A 15,678-nucleotide genomic window follows, 5' to 3' on the forward strand; every position below is an offset into this window, starting at 1 on the left:
CATACTTTTTGCCACATACTATAGATTGATTGCTTTGGAGAGAAAATGGTGATGTCATTTTTAAATAGGATCTTCTCCTCACAATTGGCCTTGTAGTCACAATTTTTTTTTTAGATTTAATTTTTTAATTTTAATTTTTATTAATTACAGTTTATTCACTTTGTATCCCACCTGTAGCTCCCCTCCCAATCCCATCCTCCCACTTCTCCACCCATGCCCCTCCCCCAGTCTGCTGATAGTTGAGGTCTTCATCCCCTTCCTTCTGATCCTAGTCTGTCAGGTCTCATTAGGAATGGCTGCATTGTCTTCCTCTGTGGCCTGGTAAGGCTGCACTCACTGAGGGGGAGGTGATCAAAGAGCAGGCCAATCAGTTCATGGCAGAGGCAGTCCCTGTTCCCATTACTAGGGAACTCACTTGGACACTGAACTGCCATGGGCTACATCTGTGCAGGGGTTCTAGGTTATCTCCATGCATGGTCCTTGGTTGGAGTATCAGCCTCAGAAAAGACCTCTGGGCCCAGATTTCTTAGTTCTGCTGCTCTCCTTGTGGAGTTCTAGTCCCTTCCAGGTCTTTCTATCTCCCCCTTTTTTTCATAGGATTCCCTGCATTCTGCCCAAGGTTTGGCTATGAGTCTCAGCATCTGCTTTGATATACTGCAGTATAGAGTCTTTTAGAGGCCTCTGTGGTAGGTTCCTGTCCTGTTCCCCATTTTCTCCCTCTTCTGATCTCCATCCTCTTCGCCTTTCTGAATGGGGATTGAGCATCTTAGCCAGAGTGCTCCTTCTTGATTAGTTTCTCTAAGTGTACAGATTTCCTTATTTTAATCCAGCAGCTTTACTAAAAAAATATAGCTTCTTGGACGTCAGCTATCAACATCTTTGTATAATGGGATTCACTCAGTTTCTTACTATTTTTTTTTTCTTTCTGATTTCTGTTTCCATGGCCTTTACCCACTGGTTGATGATTTAGTTGGTCTTCGGGTATGCACTTATTTGAGTCAGAGAACACTGCAGAATTGCTGTCCATGTCCATAATCCCCCACTATGTCTGACCCATAGTGGGTAGCCTGTACTTATTGAAGAAGTGAATTAACTACAATTGAGCACTTAGCAATCTTAAACTCACCTCCTATTTTTGCTTTCTGTTTTTAGAAATGCATGCAGTTTCTTATATAAATTTTGATCTCTTCAATGCTTTTTCAAATAGTTATGCTATAAAAGTATCCATTAAGTATCAACAGTATGTAAATACAGGAGTGGATAAAGCGTAGCTGTGGTTCTTGACTGTGAAAAGTTTACTTCCTACTTGTGATGTCTTATAGGTGAGTTGGTCATGTCACTCTGCTTCTAAGTATAGGATTAGACATGTGAGTCTCCAAACTAGATGTTGCTTTTCTATTTCTTGTTATTCCAAATCAATAGGTATGTCACACCACTGACAGTTTGGGCATTTTCCTCCAAAAGAGCACAGATATTTTAGGTTCTGGTTTGAAGGTCTCTTGAAGCATTTGTTTTGGGGTCTCCTCTCTGGGTCTCTACTATAAACTTCTTTGCTTCTGTGGGCTAAATGCTGTGGGTATCCTTGACACCCCTCCATCTGCATCCATACTCTCATCAATTAAGTACATCCTCTCAGACAACGCCATAGTTCTTAAGAATTGACCTTCTTAAGTGGAAGGGGGTGTTCACCAAAATATTTGGTTTGTGATAAACTTATCTGTCCATAGAAACCCCCCCTTTTTTTTTAGATTTATTTATTTATTATTTATTGTGTTCTGCCTGCATGTGTCGGCACGCCAGAAGAGGGCACCAGTTCTCACTATAGATGGTTGTGAGCTACCATGTGGTTGCTGGGAATTGAACTCAGAACCTTTGGAAGAACAGCCAGTGATCTTAACCTCTGAGCCAGCTCTCCAGCCCAAAATCTTTTGATATAATTGGCTTGTGCAAGACTCTCGTTTTTCTTTTTGTGGCTGCTCCCAGAGCCATCATAAAACTCACAAGAATTACTCATCTGATGGAAAGCCATGGTGAACGAGTCTTTATACAGTGTGTTACTTTAACAGTTAGGATTTTTTTTTCTCTTTAAAGATTGGTCCTTTGGTGCTGCTTTGTATTAATCATGACGTGACCAACTAAAACAATACCACTATAGTAAGACTTTTGATGCTTCATCTGTTTTGTTTCCTACAATAAGCATGCTTTCTTTCTTTGTTTAACTACATAAGCTTTAAAAAGAAGAAAAGCCCCAATGTGGCATACTGCTTCTGTCTTTCATACAACTTGAACAGATTTACTTTTTTCACAGGGGAGTTGAGGTAAGATCTCTTCTGCCCAGTGCAGTTTCCAATGAGTCATTTCTGGTTGGACATATCTCCCTTCCACTGGGACTGAAGGACAGCATTCCTCAGACTATAGACCAGACTCTGCATGTAACCTGTAGACAGCACACCCTGTATTCATCAGTGGAGAAAATGGACAGGGAAGGAGGCAAATAGTTAAAACATGGCTCTCTGCCAGTTAGGGCATGCCAGCTGGCCCCGTGACCCTTTGGGGAATGCAAAGAAGACACTTTTGTCCTTTTACATATTCTTCATCCTCATGCAGTGGCTTCTGAAAGGCTGAGTTGTAAGTAAGGGTGGCTTCGAACAACAGGCTCCTCCCATAGGACCACTGCAGACCGCCCAGAGACAAAGAGCTAACTAGGACATAACCACGGAAGACTGAACCATTATCTGGGTGGCTGGGATAGAGTTTGGTCACTATGGTAAAGCTACAAGTTGATCATGCAGATGTGTGCTCAGAGAGAAAATAGTGTAATTAGCAGCCAGCAAGACACATGCCAGATCATCAATGGTAATACTGGCCAGGACTAACAGCTCACAGCCCATCAAGGTCAACAGCCAGCAAAGCATAAATCAGAGATGGGCAGAGGGGACTTCAGCATCCCCTAACTTGGTGGGTAGCCCATGGACAGGGCATGGTCACCAACTCAGTTCGGGCCCTCCAGTGGCTGTTGATGGCCTAGAGAAGAGGCCAGTCTTAACAGTTAGCCCAGCCTTTGTGTAGTTTCCGCCACAGCCCTGTAGAAACTCTGGACATTGATATTCCAAGGTGTCTTCCTCTCATGTTTCCTTAATTTCTTAATTTTCTGATTTCTCTTTAATAAAGAGAGTTTCCACTTCCCATACTCCCAGGAGCGTCCGTATCTTTAATCTTCACTGGAATAAGGCAAGGGACAATCTTTGGTGACCTCAAATGCCTGGACACCTAGGTCCTTGGGTCTCACAGGACTGGACTGTGAAAGGTCTCATTACACACGAAATCCCATCATCACTGACATTTTTACAGGTCCAGACCAGGTGTCTTGTAGATTGTCCCATTGTCTAGATTGGTCCAGTTTCTTCCTCATGATTTAAACTTGGGTTAGCATTTCTGGAAAGAAAAACATGTCAAGGACTGCTGTGACTTCCCGTCACAGCTTGCCATGTGGTTCATAATGCCATTTTGTCTCGTGTTGGTGCTGACTTTGGTCTTAACCACTGTCTCTCGGGGATAGGAGAGGCTGTATAAATGTCTTGTGATTTTAGCGTACTTTAATTACCCTTATCTGTATGAATGGAAATAATTTTTCTAATTTTGTTAGACATTTCTAATTTAAAGCTGTCATCCTTGCCTTCTGTTATAGCAAAATATGTAATTGCCACAGTAATTTAGCATTCCATAATTTTTATGCCAGTAGTAAAACACACATGTCCTACTCTCTGTACAGTCCTGGTAGTATGGGAAAGAGATTACCATTCTGGGTCATGATCATAGTCTCAAAGGTCAACGTTCCCATTCAATCTTAGGAGATCAGTCTGTTGCTGTTACTGATTAGATACAAATAAGACATTTACTCTCTCTCTTTTTTTTTTTCAATTATTGTTATCTATTATTATGGCTTTTGTTTTTCTTTCTTTCAGTCATTTAATTGCCTTATTGTTTCTAAGGTAGTAATTTTCTGTGGCTGTAACGTTTGTAACAATTATTCATTAATTTCCTATCATGATAGCGGTGGAAATACAGAGAGCTCTGAGTCAACTGGGAACACCTCAAGATTCACCGGAATTGAGGCAACAGCTGTAAGTGATTTTTCTTTTTAAGCCAGAGAAAAGAGTATGTATTTTAAGCTGCATTTGTAGTGGCTTTTTTATTGGAAAATTTGATGGAAAATTAAAAGGTTTCCCTGGTACCAGAGCCAAGCTTGTATGTAACTTTTCTCATCCAGTAAGGATGAGCCCCATCTAAGGAGCAGGCTTACTTTATCATGGGAAAACTTTCTATTTATTTATTTATTTTTTATTTATTCATTTATTTATTTATCTATTTATTTATTTTACATTCCTGTTAGTTTTAAAATGGGTTTTATGAACTCATGGGCTGGCTTTTTGGTCACCTCCACCTGAGGGGGAAGCGGCCTTACCAGGCCACAGAGGAGTACAAAGAAGCCAGTCCTGATGAAACCTGATAGACTAGAGTCAGAAGGAAGGGGAAGAGGACTCCCCTATCATTGGACTTGGAGAGGGGCTTAGGAGAAGAAGAGGGAAGGAGGGAGGGTGGAATTGGGAGGGGATGAAGGAGGGGGTTACAGCTGGGCTACAAAGTGAATAAACTGTAATTAATAAAAATAAAATAAAAATTAAAAAAAAAACGTAGACAAAAAATAAAATGGGTTTTGGTGGCATTTGAAAATTTGGGCTCAGAGAGTCTTATATATGTGACTCATTTCTCACCCTTTTCACTGATTTAGATACAGTATATGTCCTATGAACAATCCCCCTCAAACAAAACAAAAGAAAACCAGAAACCCAGCTTTAGGTGGATTGACTTACACAGTGAAAACTTCTGAAAGCCAGCACCAGCTTCTTAGCTTCTGTGCAAAAACAAAGCAATGCCTGCATGTGGCTCACGACTGTAAGCCTAGCTCTTCAGACACCGAGGCAGGGGCATTGCTATGGTTCTTCCTCGCCAGCTGTGCGCAGGCATCCACATCTGGGCACTGTGTTGTGTGAGCCCCTCTGGCTGTCCCTGTGTGCAGTAAGGATGTACAGCAGAAACCCAGTATCGTTTCTAAGCATCCCTCTAGTGCAAGATGACATTGTTAAATACCAAGGTGTTTTGTTTTGTTTTTTTTTTTTTTTCATTAAAATTTGTACCTTTTTCTTTATAAGAAAGCTAGGAGAATAGCGGTATAGGTATAATTTACTCATTTTGTTGTATTCAGTTCTATCTATAAGGAAGCCCTGTTAGATTGTCCACACCAAGTTTAACTACTAGTAAGTGTGTACTATCACCCCTTCTCCTCCATCTTTGTAAGTGTTTATGGAACGTAAGTATTCACATAAATAAGACATACAAATGTACCTCATACCTGGACAAAGACAAAGAGTCTTTCCTTCTCATATGCCCTCCCAGGGAGACACAGGTAAGAGCTGCACACACTTCCAGACTCTAAATCTGAAGGGGCAGCCAGCCAGCACCGTCCCAACCACACGCCCTTCTCACTGGTGTCATTCTCATTTACAGACAATGACATTTACTTGTAGGTAACAACAATTCATATTTATTTCTCTAAACTTGGTTACTCTGGGTGAATGAAGACCCTTCTATGTCATATTTATTAGTGTTTATCAAAAAATAAAAGTAAAGATTTGGTTGGCTGAAGAAATTGACAGCCAGTCCAGAGAACTATGAGAACTTTCACAGATTGTAGTCTGAATAAACACTTTGACAAAAACTAATTTTTCTGCAGCGATTTACCAGGGTTCACGCAAGTGGTAGAGGTTTTCTTTGGCTATAACGTGGCTCTGCTTTCTGATATTTATTTATTTATTTATTTATCTATTCATTTATTTATTTATTTATTCATTTATTTATTTATTTATTTATCATCTCTCTATCTTTTCACTGTAGGCAGCAGAAGCAACAGTATACTAACCAACTTGCGAAAGAAACAGATAAGTACATTAAAGAGTTTGGATCTCTGCCCACCACGCCCAGTGAACAGGTACCGGACTTTCAGATGCATTGAATGTGAAAGACATTAAATGCACGGCTGGATATTTGAACTTCGATGCTACAGAGGAAGTTAGACTGCCAAAAAAAAAAAAAAAATGTATCTGAGATTAGTTACCAGAATACAAAACTGTAGTTAGTTGTTCAGGCAGTATCATGCGGTTCCATAAAGCAGAAATTATTTCCATGTAGCTGCCTTGGCTCATAATTAAGTGCATGCTGAGAAAATGCCTCCTGGGCAATTGCTTCTTGGCTTTGCAGGACTAACACCCGCCACCCCCCGAGCGTGCACACTCAGAAGATGTGCCTGGGGGCACAGTTAGCTCCTTGCTTACTTACTGCAAGTTATTATACACATAAGGGTATAGGTTTTATTTGCCTAAAAGCCGGATTACTTTAAAATTAACCTTAACCCCATGACTCACTTATCAGTGGCTATAAAAGTCTAAGGTGGGAAGCCCTGCAGGGTTGGCCTTTTGCCTCAAGATCAGAGTGCAAGTGTTTGAACCCCACTGGAAATGTGCCTCAGAGTCCATCAGAGAGTTTCTGTAACTGGAGTGAGTGACAATTTTAGGATCAAATAACGAGCCAAGCAGTAGTGGAGCAACTGCTGTAAATCTCGGCAACCTTCACAGTTTGATTCAGCAGGCTGTTTTCTCTCATCTTTCCAGCGTCAAAGAAAGATACAGAAAGACCGATTAGTGGCGGAGTTCACCACATCGCTGACAAACTTTCAGAAGGCCCAGAGGCAGGCTGCCGAGAGAGAGAAGGAGTTCGTTGCTCGAGTGCGAGCGAGTTCCAGAGTGTCGGTAGGTGTTGTGCGAAAGCCTGGCATTCACATCGTCCTGCTGTGTAAGGGTGTGGAGGTCCGAGGCACTCTCACGTCTGTGAATATTTTAAGGGGTCTCTCCTCAGGTTTGAAGAAGTATCACCTTGTGTATTGTTGCAGTTACTCCTCATGGAGCAAGAGCAGAGTACAGACTACATAAAAATAGGAGAGCCTGTTTTGTGAAAAAAGAAAAGGTTAGAGGTCTGGTTAAGGCTTGGTGCTAGGTGTGCGCCAGCACGGAGATGAACTCAGTGAGTGTGCCAAGGATTCTGAGAATGAATATGAGCCTGGAAAAGATAAATGAGAGGGTGATCCAAAGTGAACCTTTGAGTTAATCTAGCTTTAAATTCTCTCAGGAGCCACCATTAGCTGATGTTTCACTCTTTAATGTAGAGGTCTCACAGTGACATTGAATATTAGCTAAATGGTACTTATTATTTGTAAATAGCAAATTCCCTCCTTGTCAGCTTAAGATCTTACTTTGTCATCACTTAAGCAGTTGACCTAGAAAATTAGAACAAGAGGTCAGCTGTCCCCTCGTCCACTGCACATGCACTCACCCATACTATGCTCACATCCACAAACACAAATGTATGTACACAGCCATACATATGCTGCCATACATGTATCCCCCAACGTGTGCACAGACCCATACATATGCTCACATACTAGTACACACAAAAATATGCACACACCCATCTTCGTGCACACACCCATGTATGCACACAGACATGAACACATAACCACACAAAACACAGATAGACCATCTTAAGGGACACTATGAGTGTTGCTAACTTTTCCTTATTCTTGCTTCCTTTCTATCCTCTAACTAAATTATTCAGGGTGGTTTTCCTGAAGACGGCTCAAAAGAAAAGAATCTTGTATCCTGGGAAAGGTAAGAAATAAGAAAAACATTTTTTAAATCAAAAGATAATTTTTGAAGTTTTGTATGTTATACTCCATGAAGCAGCCTGAAAGCTTTTATTGTATTGTAGCACAAATAGCCTATTATTTATAAACTGAAATAGTAGATTTCAGAAAAATCAAATATTTATAAAGTATTTATTTGTAATATGTAAATAGATCACCCAAATAAACTTATTTACTTAATTTTAAGAGTAAAATATTCTTATGTGCAGTTACCAGGTATAACTTTTAATAAGTAAGTCTAAACCTATATATGATGATATAATGAGTGGAATGAAAATGGGATACAATTTGGACAAAATATCCTAGAACGTTTTATTTATTTGCTGAGACAGGAGCTGTCTGTGTTGTCCAGGCTAGCCTGGGGTCACTGTGTAGCCAGCTGACCTTGAATTCCAGGTCCTCTTGCCTCCGCTGGTGAACCCTGGGACTACAGGCAGGTACCACCATGCCTGCTTACTTCAGCACTTTGGAACATGAGCAGCGTTCTGATCTTGAGGATCAAAATATCCTGTCCAGGAAGAGCGTCTTAAGTGATAAATAAGTCTTCTTTCTGTATTTATTTTGATAGCCAAACACAGCCCCAAGTGCAAGTTCAAGATGAGGAAATCACAGAGGACGACCTCCGCCTTATTCAGGAGCGAGAGTCTTCAATCAGGCAGCTGGAAGTAAGGCTCGAGTGGCCATGCCTGGCCACTGCCCTGGTCTTTGAGTTTGTGTTCACACCCCTGGGGAATGGTGGGGAGGAGAGCTCTAAGAACGCCTGCCAGTTTGGTGAAATTTCTGGTATCGAGTTTGGAGTGACTCCTGTTTAAGAAATGACACCGTTGGCGCTAGGATGAGAAGCCATATTCCTTCCATGTGGTTAAATCATCCGCAGTTCTCGGCAGTACTGAGAAAATACCATCCTAGAAACAAACCTCTGTCCGGAGAGCCGAGGTAGCATCCGGCAGCAAGTGCACCGTCCCTCCATGAGTAGACTTTTACAACAGTGTTAAAAGCACTGTCGTTTTTTTTAGGGTGTCTGTGGCATCACGGAGATGAAGGATTTGCTAAGTTGTCGTTCTTGTGGAGCTGCTCTAGCCCCTGAAATGTAGGCTACTAATCGTTACAGCGCTGCAGTTCACTGCAGGTCTCTCGTGTGCCAGGACACCGTGATAACTGTTAATTTTTCATTCCGCCCTCATAAAAGCTCTTTAAACTCTCTGTGTCGTTATCATTGACATTTTACACATAGGGAAGTCAAGGCCATGAGGGATATGCAGACTTCCTTATACACCTAAATAAAAAAAAAAAAAAAAAAAAAGAGTTTTTAATTGGGAAAACCAAATAGGTATATACTGAGAAAAAGTAAAGTTGTCATTTCTTTCTCCTATAAATTTATAATATGTTTACCCACTAATGATGTTTGTATTTTCACTATGATCTGTTGGATAGTTAAATTTATTAAAGTAAGGCTTTAAATTTACACGTTTTGTTCACTGAAATTGTTAAATTGATGGGTAGTTTTTATTGAAATTTAATAATATTTGTATTTGTCTAAGCAAATATTGCTTGTGACAAGAGAAATTCTTGGGTTGAACTTGTAGTCCATGCCTTCCTTGGTGTCCATCCTGCCTCCCATGATACAGAAAATGTCACAGGCTCTTGGATAACTAGTGGCCATCCAGAGACTGTAGTTAGGATGGCTTATAGTAGTACATCTTTCCAATGATCCTAAAATTTATAAATTACATCTAAATGCATGCTTATAAATGTATGAATAGGTGTTAAATTTTTTTTCTTTTGAATTTCCCCACTTGTGGGAGTGGTGAATGAATTTCTAATAACGTGTACTCCTTTGTCTTAGGCTGATATTATGGACATTAATGAAATATTTAAAGACTTGGGGATGATGATTCACGAGCAAGGAGATGTGATTGGTAAGTCTTGCTGGTGTGGACTGTGAGGCAGGAGCATGTTATTGTAGTTCACCTGCGTCCGCTTTCTCAGTCAAGAGTAACTGCTGGGCCCCTCTGGAATCAAAAGCATACTCTCTACCATCCATATGCTGCCCCTGCCTCTGTCTGCATTCCTCCCTTCCTGATGCTGAGCTCATAAGGCCCCATGTGGCATTCCAACGTCTGTCCGGGCCATGAGTTTCAGTTTTATCCGGATCTAGTGTTCCTCATGCTGAGGACTGGGTGAACTCATGATATTTGTAATTGTGTATGCTGTCTTGTCTTATGTGAAACAGTTGGTTAACTTGCTTGGTCATTTGTTCTACCAATCACCGTATAGTTTTTGATAGATTAATGTAGCTCCTTTCGATGGTAGGGGCCGCTTGGCACTAAAGTCTTAGGTCTGGATGTAACTGTGGAGGGGGGGGTAATGGAGTGTGGGAGCTGGAGGGAGAGTTCAGTGGGTGAGATCTTTCACCATGCATGAGGATCTGAGATAAGATGCCTGTGAAAAGAGAGCTGGGCCTGGCCACACCTGTCTGTGACCCCAGAACTGTGGAGTGCAGACTGCATCTTTGAGGTTTGCTCCCTGCCTAGCTTGTGCTTCAGTGAGAGACCCCGCCTTGGTGGAAGAAGGCAGAGAGTGATGGAGCAGGACACCTGGCATTTCCCTTTAGCCTCTGGGCACACAGATGCTTGTACCCACAAACGCTTGCGCACATACACCGCACACATACACCCCACTCATACACATTCACACATTCACATATGCACACAACACACAGGCACCCCTAGAGTACGGTAGGGCTGCAGAGATGGCTCAGTTAGTGAGACAGGCTGGTTCACAAGCCTCAAGGGCCTGAGTTGAGATCCCTCGCGCCTACACGGAAAGGCTGGGTTTAATGTGGGCACATGCTATCCTAGTCTGGGTTTTAGAACTGAAGAGACAGAAACAGGGCTATTCCTGGAGCTCTCTAGCCTGTTATTCTTGCGGAATTAATGAGCTCCAGATTCAGCGAGAGGCTCTATGTGAAAAAGTAGTGAGGAAGACATCTGAGGAAGAAACGTGATGTCAACCTTCCACACCCATGTGCACAAGTATGTGCGTACCAGGCATGTGCGCGCGCGCACACACACACACACACACACACACACACACACACACACACACACAGTGTGCAGTAGGTTTATAGAGAGGCCACGGTATAGTAAGAAGGCTCCACTCTTGCATGACGCACTCGCCAGCTATGACACTAAGGGTAAGTATTGAAAAGAACATCACTGAGTCACAGGACAAGATAGTCAAGAAATGAAGAAGCTATGGATGTCTGCCGTCAAAGGGGGCTAGAAGGACGGGACAGAGAGATTGAGACTCTGTAGGGAGGAGACCCTGCAAATCAGTGTCTGCCCGACCCTCAGGTTAGAGCAGAGTGGAAGGGAGGGCCGCCACAGGCCCTGGGTGAGGTCTGTTCCTCGCCTCGGTTAGGTAGATGATGAGAACAGACAAACTGAAGTTATTTTCATTGTGGAGTTGGCCACTGGACTATGCACAGAGGGTAGGGCACCGTGCTCATGGGAACAGTTTGAGGTGGGTTGCGCTTACGGAAACAGACACAGAGCTGAGGAACACTGAATTAGCAGTTTGAGTAGGCAGACATGCAAAGGACCAAGGTGTGGTATCTGGCCTCCTCCTTTGCTCCTGAGGGGATTGTTTCTGGGAAGCTGAGGTGATTGTTTTCCCTATGCAATGATGAATTGGGACTGGGCAGAAGGGGGTCAATCTGTTCTTCACTCTGGTCTTTAGACAGTAAGCTCTGAGGCTAGAGACAGACAGGTGCTTTTTCTGGCACTGATCCAATAGCTACAAAATGACAGTACTTAGTTGTGGTGTTGTGTCCGGGTAGAACTGGAGAAGGCGATTAAGGTCCCCTGTTTATATGTTTGCATATTGGTTGGGTCACTTCTTTAAGTGTCTGTTGGGTGCAGGTTAGTGACTTAGTATCAGGTCATTAGTCTGTGTTTGACAGTGCTGTGTGTATGTGCATTTGTTTTAAAGACAGCATAGAAGCCAACGTAGAGAGCGCGGAGGTTCATGTGCAGCAGGCAAACCAGCAGCTGTCAAGAGCGGCAGATTACCAGGTAACACGAACCGCAGCATGTTTCCGTATCTGTAACTCGGAGTTTTGCCTTACAGTATGCACACATGATCACTTTGAAGCGGCTGCAGGTGAGTTATCATAGCAACGCTTCGAGCATGGCTGCACTGACGTACATCTCTTTGAGGCAAGCATCTGTGGCCATCGCACAGAGCCGGTTCTATGGACACAGAAACAGAGCTCAGGACAAGGACCTAGGGAGGAAGGGTTTTAGTAAGCATGAAGATGAACAATGCTTGGATTCTGGGGGGTTGACGAGGGCTCTATTTACAGAACAGTAAAGACTACCAGGTATGAATACAGCCATCCACAGCCTTCTGCGTGGAAAACAGTATCAGTTTCTCCTGCTGAAGAAAACAATCTGCACGTTTAGCAATTCTAGTTTTTTCTAGCGCTTGCTGTGAAGCACTGCCCTCTACTCAGTGATGGTCTCTGGTGTGACCGTGACAGCCCAACACACGGAGGGACCTCTTTGGTAGCTTTTTCCCTTTTGTTTCTCCCCATTCTGTTCTGTTTCTTTTTATTTGGTTTTGGTTTTTGGTTTTTCAAGACAAGTCTCTCGCAAGCCTGGCTGTCCTGGAACTCACCACGTAGACCAGGCCAGCCTCAAACTCAGAAATCCACCTGGCCCTGTCTCTCAAGTGCTGAGAATACAGGGCGGGGGGGGGGGGGGGGCATGACCACCGCCCAGACCTTCTTCTTTCTTGTTGTCAGTGACAAGTCTTGCTGAAGTGACAAAGGTCCTCGTACTAGAAAGGTCTCTTCAAAGTCCCTGGAAACTGTATTAGCCGGGAGTGCTGTTAGTCATTACACGGTATGTCAACCTGTAGCAGACCCTTCAGTCCACACCAGTTTATTCCTCAAGGGAATCTCATTAACGCGGGGAGACCATCTGTGTCTGTGAAGTATAAATAACGCTTCAAACAGTGTTTAATTACGAACTGTTGTACAACAGGTAGGCCTTTGTTCAGTAAGAGTAAGGCCACACTCTTCCGGAGGTTCTGAACATCGTCCACAGCACATCATCTGAATCCCCGCCTGAAACATCACTTTTTGTTGTTCATAGTTACCACCTTTTTGGAGCTTGTAAAGGTGCACAATATTGTGACTTCTGAGGTATTTCTCAACTGCTTTTTAGTTTCCTTTTAACCTGAAAGGTTCATGTTAGCACCATTTTTCATCCGGTAAGCCACCTGTAACTCTGGCGTCTTTGGGATTCTTCTTTGCAATATTTTCCAGTTTAACACTTAAGCTGGCAGCTTTTAGTTCTTCCTGTCTTCTTTTTCATTATTGGGGATTAAGAGAGAACAGGGAATCTAACCCAGGATCTTGCATATGGCCAAGCAAATACTTTGCCACCGAACGCTATATTCTGAACAGATTCTTCTTTAAAAAGGTTTATTTATTTTCTGTCACTGCTCTAAAGTCAGCTGAACCTGACAGACTAAAAATAAGACAGACTAAAGTCTCACACAATAGCCAGCTTTATTCAGGAAATCAGACAATTTATTCTCCAAGGGTTCAGTAGAGTCACATGAGTAAAATGTACATTCACAGGGATTAGCCACACATGGCACAAGTTTTTCCATTAAGGCATACAACACATAACAATAGCCAGTTGTGATGAATGATCTAAGGTAAACTCACTCCTCTCCGTTGCACTTGGGAGGGGCAAGAAAACATATTCCAAGAACACTTCTGTGTTCTTGAGAAACTGAGGTCACAAGACTCTTACTTTCTTGGAATTTTCTCACAAGCACTCAGAATTCCCCTCACATGACTTCATTCTTGGACGATGCTCCAACAATGTGTATTGGTGTTTTGCCTGTGTATGTCTGTGTACCACATGCCTGAGTTCCAGACAGTTGTGAGCTGCCATGTGGGTATGAGGAATTGAGCCTGGGTCCTCTGGAAGAGTAGTCAGGGCCCTGAACACCAAGCCGTCTCTCCAGCCATGGTGTCTTCCTTCTTAAGTTCAAACATACTCCCAGGAAAACTGCCTGCATTTTTTTAAAAAAAAAATTGCTCCTTGAATTATAACATTATTTCACATACAAAAAAATTTTTTTGAAAAAGAACAACACTATGCATGTTGTAGAGGTTTTTGAGAAGAAAATCTGAGCCCTGAATATGAGGTCTGCAAACTGTTACTCAAGTGAAACTGAGCTACTTTGGGCTGTCATGTCGCTGAATCTCACTCACACTACGTCTTGTTCTTGCTTCTGCAGCGCAAATCCAGAAAAACCCTTTGCATCATCATTTTTATCCTCGTTGTGGGAATTGTGGTTATCTGTCTCATCGTATGGGGGCTGAAAGGCTGAGCCGGGAAGGACTGGACCTTCTGCATGACGTTGTCTAAGTCTCGTAGGCAGATCCTCGTCATCAGTGTCAATTATTATTTTAAGGCTGTCGTGTAAAGGATGGTTCCACAGTTTGTCATTTTTACTGGTGGGGGTGGGGTGAGGGAGGTTCCTTTGGATTCAACCTGATATTTTCTAATACTGGAGCTTTTTCTAAATACCCTTGCTGGTATAACTTCCATGCTTTTCAGTTCAATGACTGTTGGATTTTGCTCACATTGTATATGCCTTTCATTTATAATTTATTTATATTGTTTGACTGAGTTTGGGGAATTATTTGATTGGCGTCTGTGCTCTGTCTCTGCACCTCAGTCACTGTGTAACATGTATAACATGATTGTGCTATCTTATTTAAAAAAAGTTTAAATTTGATTTGTCCAGCAAATATTCTCAATATCAACGTCTTAACATAACTGTTTGTGGGACATTTTATAGCCAGTAGTTCACAGCAGTGCAGATCATTACTGATCTTTCGTTATTGGATTGCAATGACTAAATCAGTGAGTCATTTCCCGATGTGTATCTATGCATTTTCTGTAGATAGTAAAGATAGTCTGTATTTACACACGGTCTATTTAATTCGCTGTGTGCTAAGGAGAGTATCGTTATTGTAATGGTCCATGTAAGTTGGAGGAAGTCTCTGAAAAACCCACACGGATATCTATTCTGTTAGATGCTAAAGATTCCAATTTCTTACTGCGCTGAACAGTTTTCACCATACTGTCTGGTTTTGTGGGCCATTATTTACTTTCCCAGTTTTTTCTACAGAACATTGATTAGACATGTATCTTTGGATCTTCTCTTCACAAAGTAATGTTCCCACAGTTACAGATTTGGGATTTAATTTTTATACTTAATTTTTGACACCTAAATTTCAGAGTTTATTTAGCATGCCATTTTTTTTTAACCATCCTTTCTTAGAATAGGCTATCTGCCAGTGAACTTACTTACCTGTTGTTTTTTTTTTAAATCAATGAATTAATGTTTCAATGCACTAACCTGAATGCTGTAAATGGGTCATCTTAGTTTATTGTTTGTTTTATAATGTACTCACATAGCAGTTTGCTAGTGAAGGCATTGTTTAATGTGGCAGGTTCTGAATCTTTTAACTGGGACAAGTGAAATATTAAGTGAATCATTGTATCTTTGCAACCAGAATAAAGATGATTTCAGCGATGTCTGCTAATTTTCATTCCTGAGGGCTCTTTCTGTGGAACCCAGGGTTCCCTCACATTTGCTGCTGACAGAAGCTGTGCACCATGGCGGACGGTCTCCATAGTTCTGGATCACTGGTCGGCATTTTTAATTTTGGAGTATCGAGTGGGTTATTCATCAGTAAGTAGACATCGGTTCACATCTCAGCAGAACTTGTTTGTTGTTTGATTTTTTGAGACATCTCTCTGTGTAGC

The 15,678-nt window shown here is 42.0% G+C and overlaps 1 protein-coding gene across 1 annotated transcript in view; it reads left to right on the plus strand.

Moving 5' to 3' along the window:
* Stx7 (syntaxin 7) overlaps positions 1-15,445 on the plus strand; it is a 38,974-nt gene extending 23,529 nt beyond the window's left edge. Inside the window, exons 3-10 of the mRNA XM_055599443.1 lie at positions 4,055-4,124; positions 5,956-6,049; positions 6,729-6,866; positions 7,729-7,781; positions 8,385-8,481; positions 9,663-9,735; positions 11,810-11,892; positions 14,138-15,445. Coding sequence (XP_055455418.1) covers positions 4,055-4,124; positions 5,956-6,049; positions 6,729-6,866; positions 7,729-7,781; positions 8,385-8,481; positions 9,663-9,735; positions 11,810-11,892; positions 14,138-14,230 — 701 coding nt within the window. The 3' untranslated portion in view covers positions 14,231-15,445. The remainder of the gene's footprint in view (positions 1-4,054; positions 4,125-5,955; positions 6,050-6,728; positions 6,867-7,728; positions 7,782-8,384; positions 8,482-9,662; positions 9,736-11,809; positions 11,893-14,137) is intronic.
* Positions 15,446-15,678: the final 233 nt, after the last annotated feature.

This window comes from Psammomys obesus, unplaced genomic scaffold (genome assembly GCF_907164565.1).
Source record: "Psammomys obesus unplaced genomic scaffold, mPsaObe1.curated_primary_1811, whole genome shotgun sequence".
Taxonomy (NCBI): domain Eukaryota; kingdom Metazoa; phylum Chordata; class Mammalia; order Rodentia; family Muridae; genus Psammomys; species Psammomys obesus.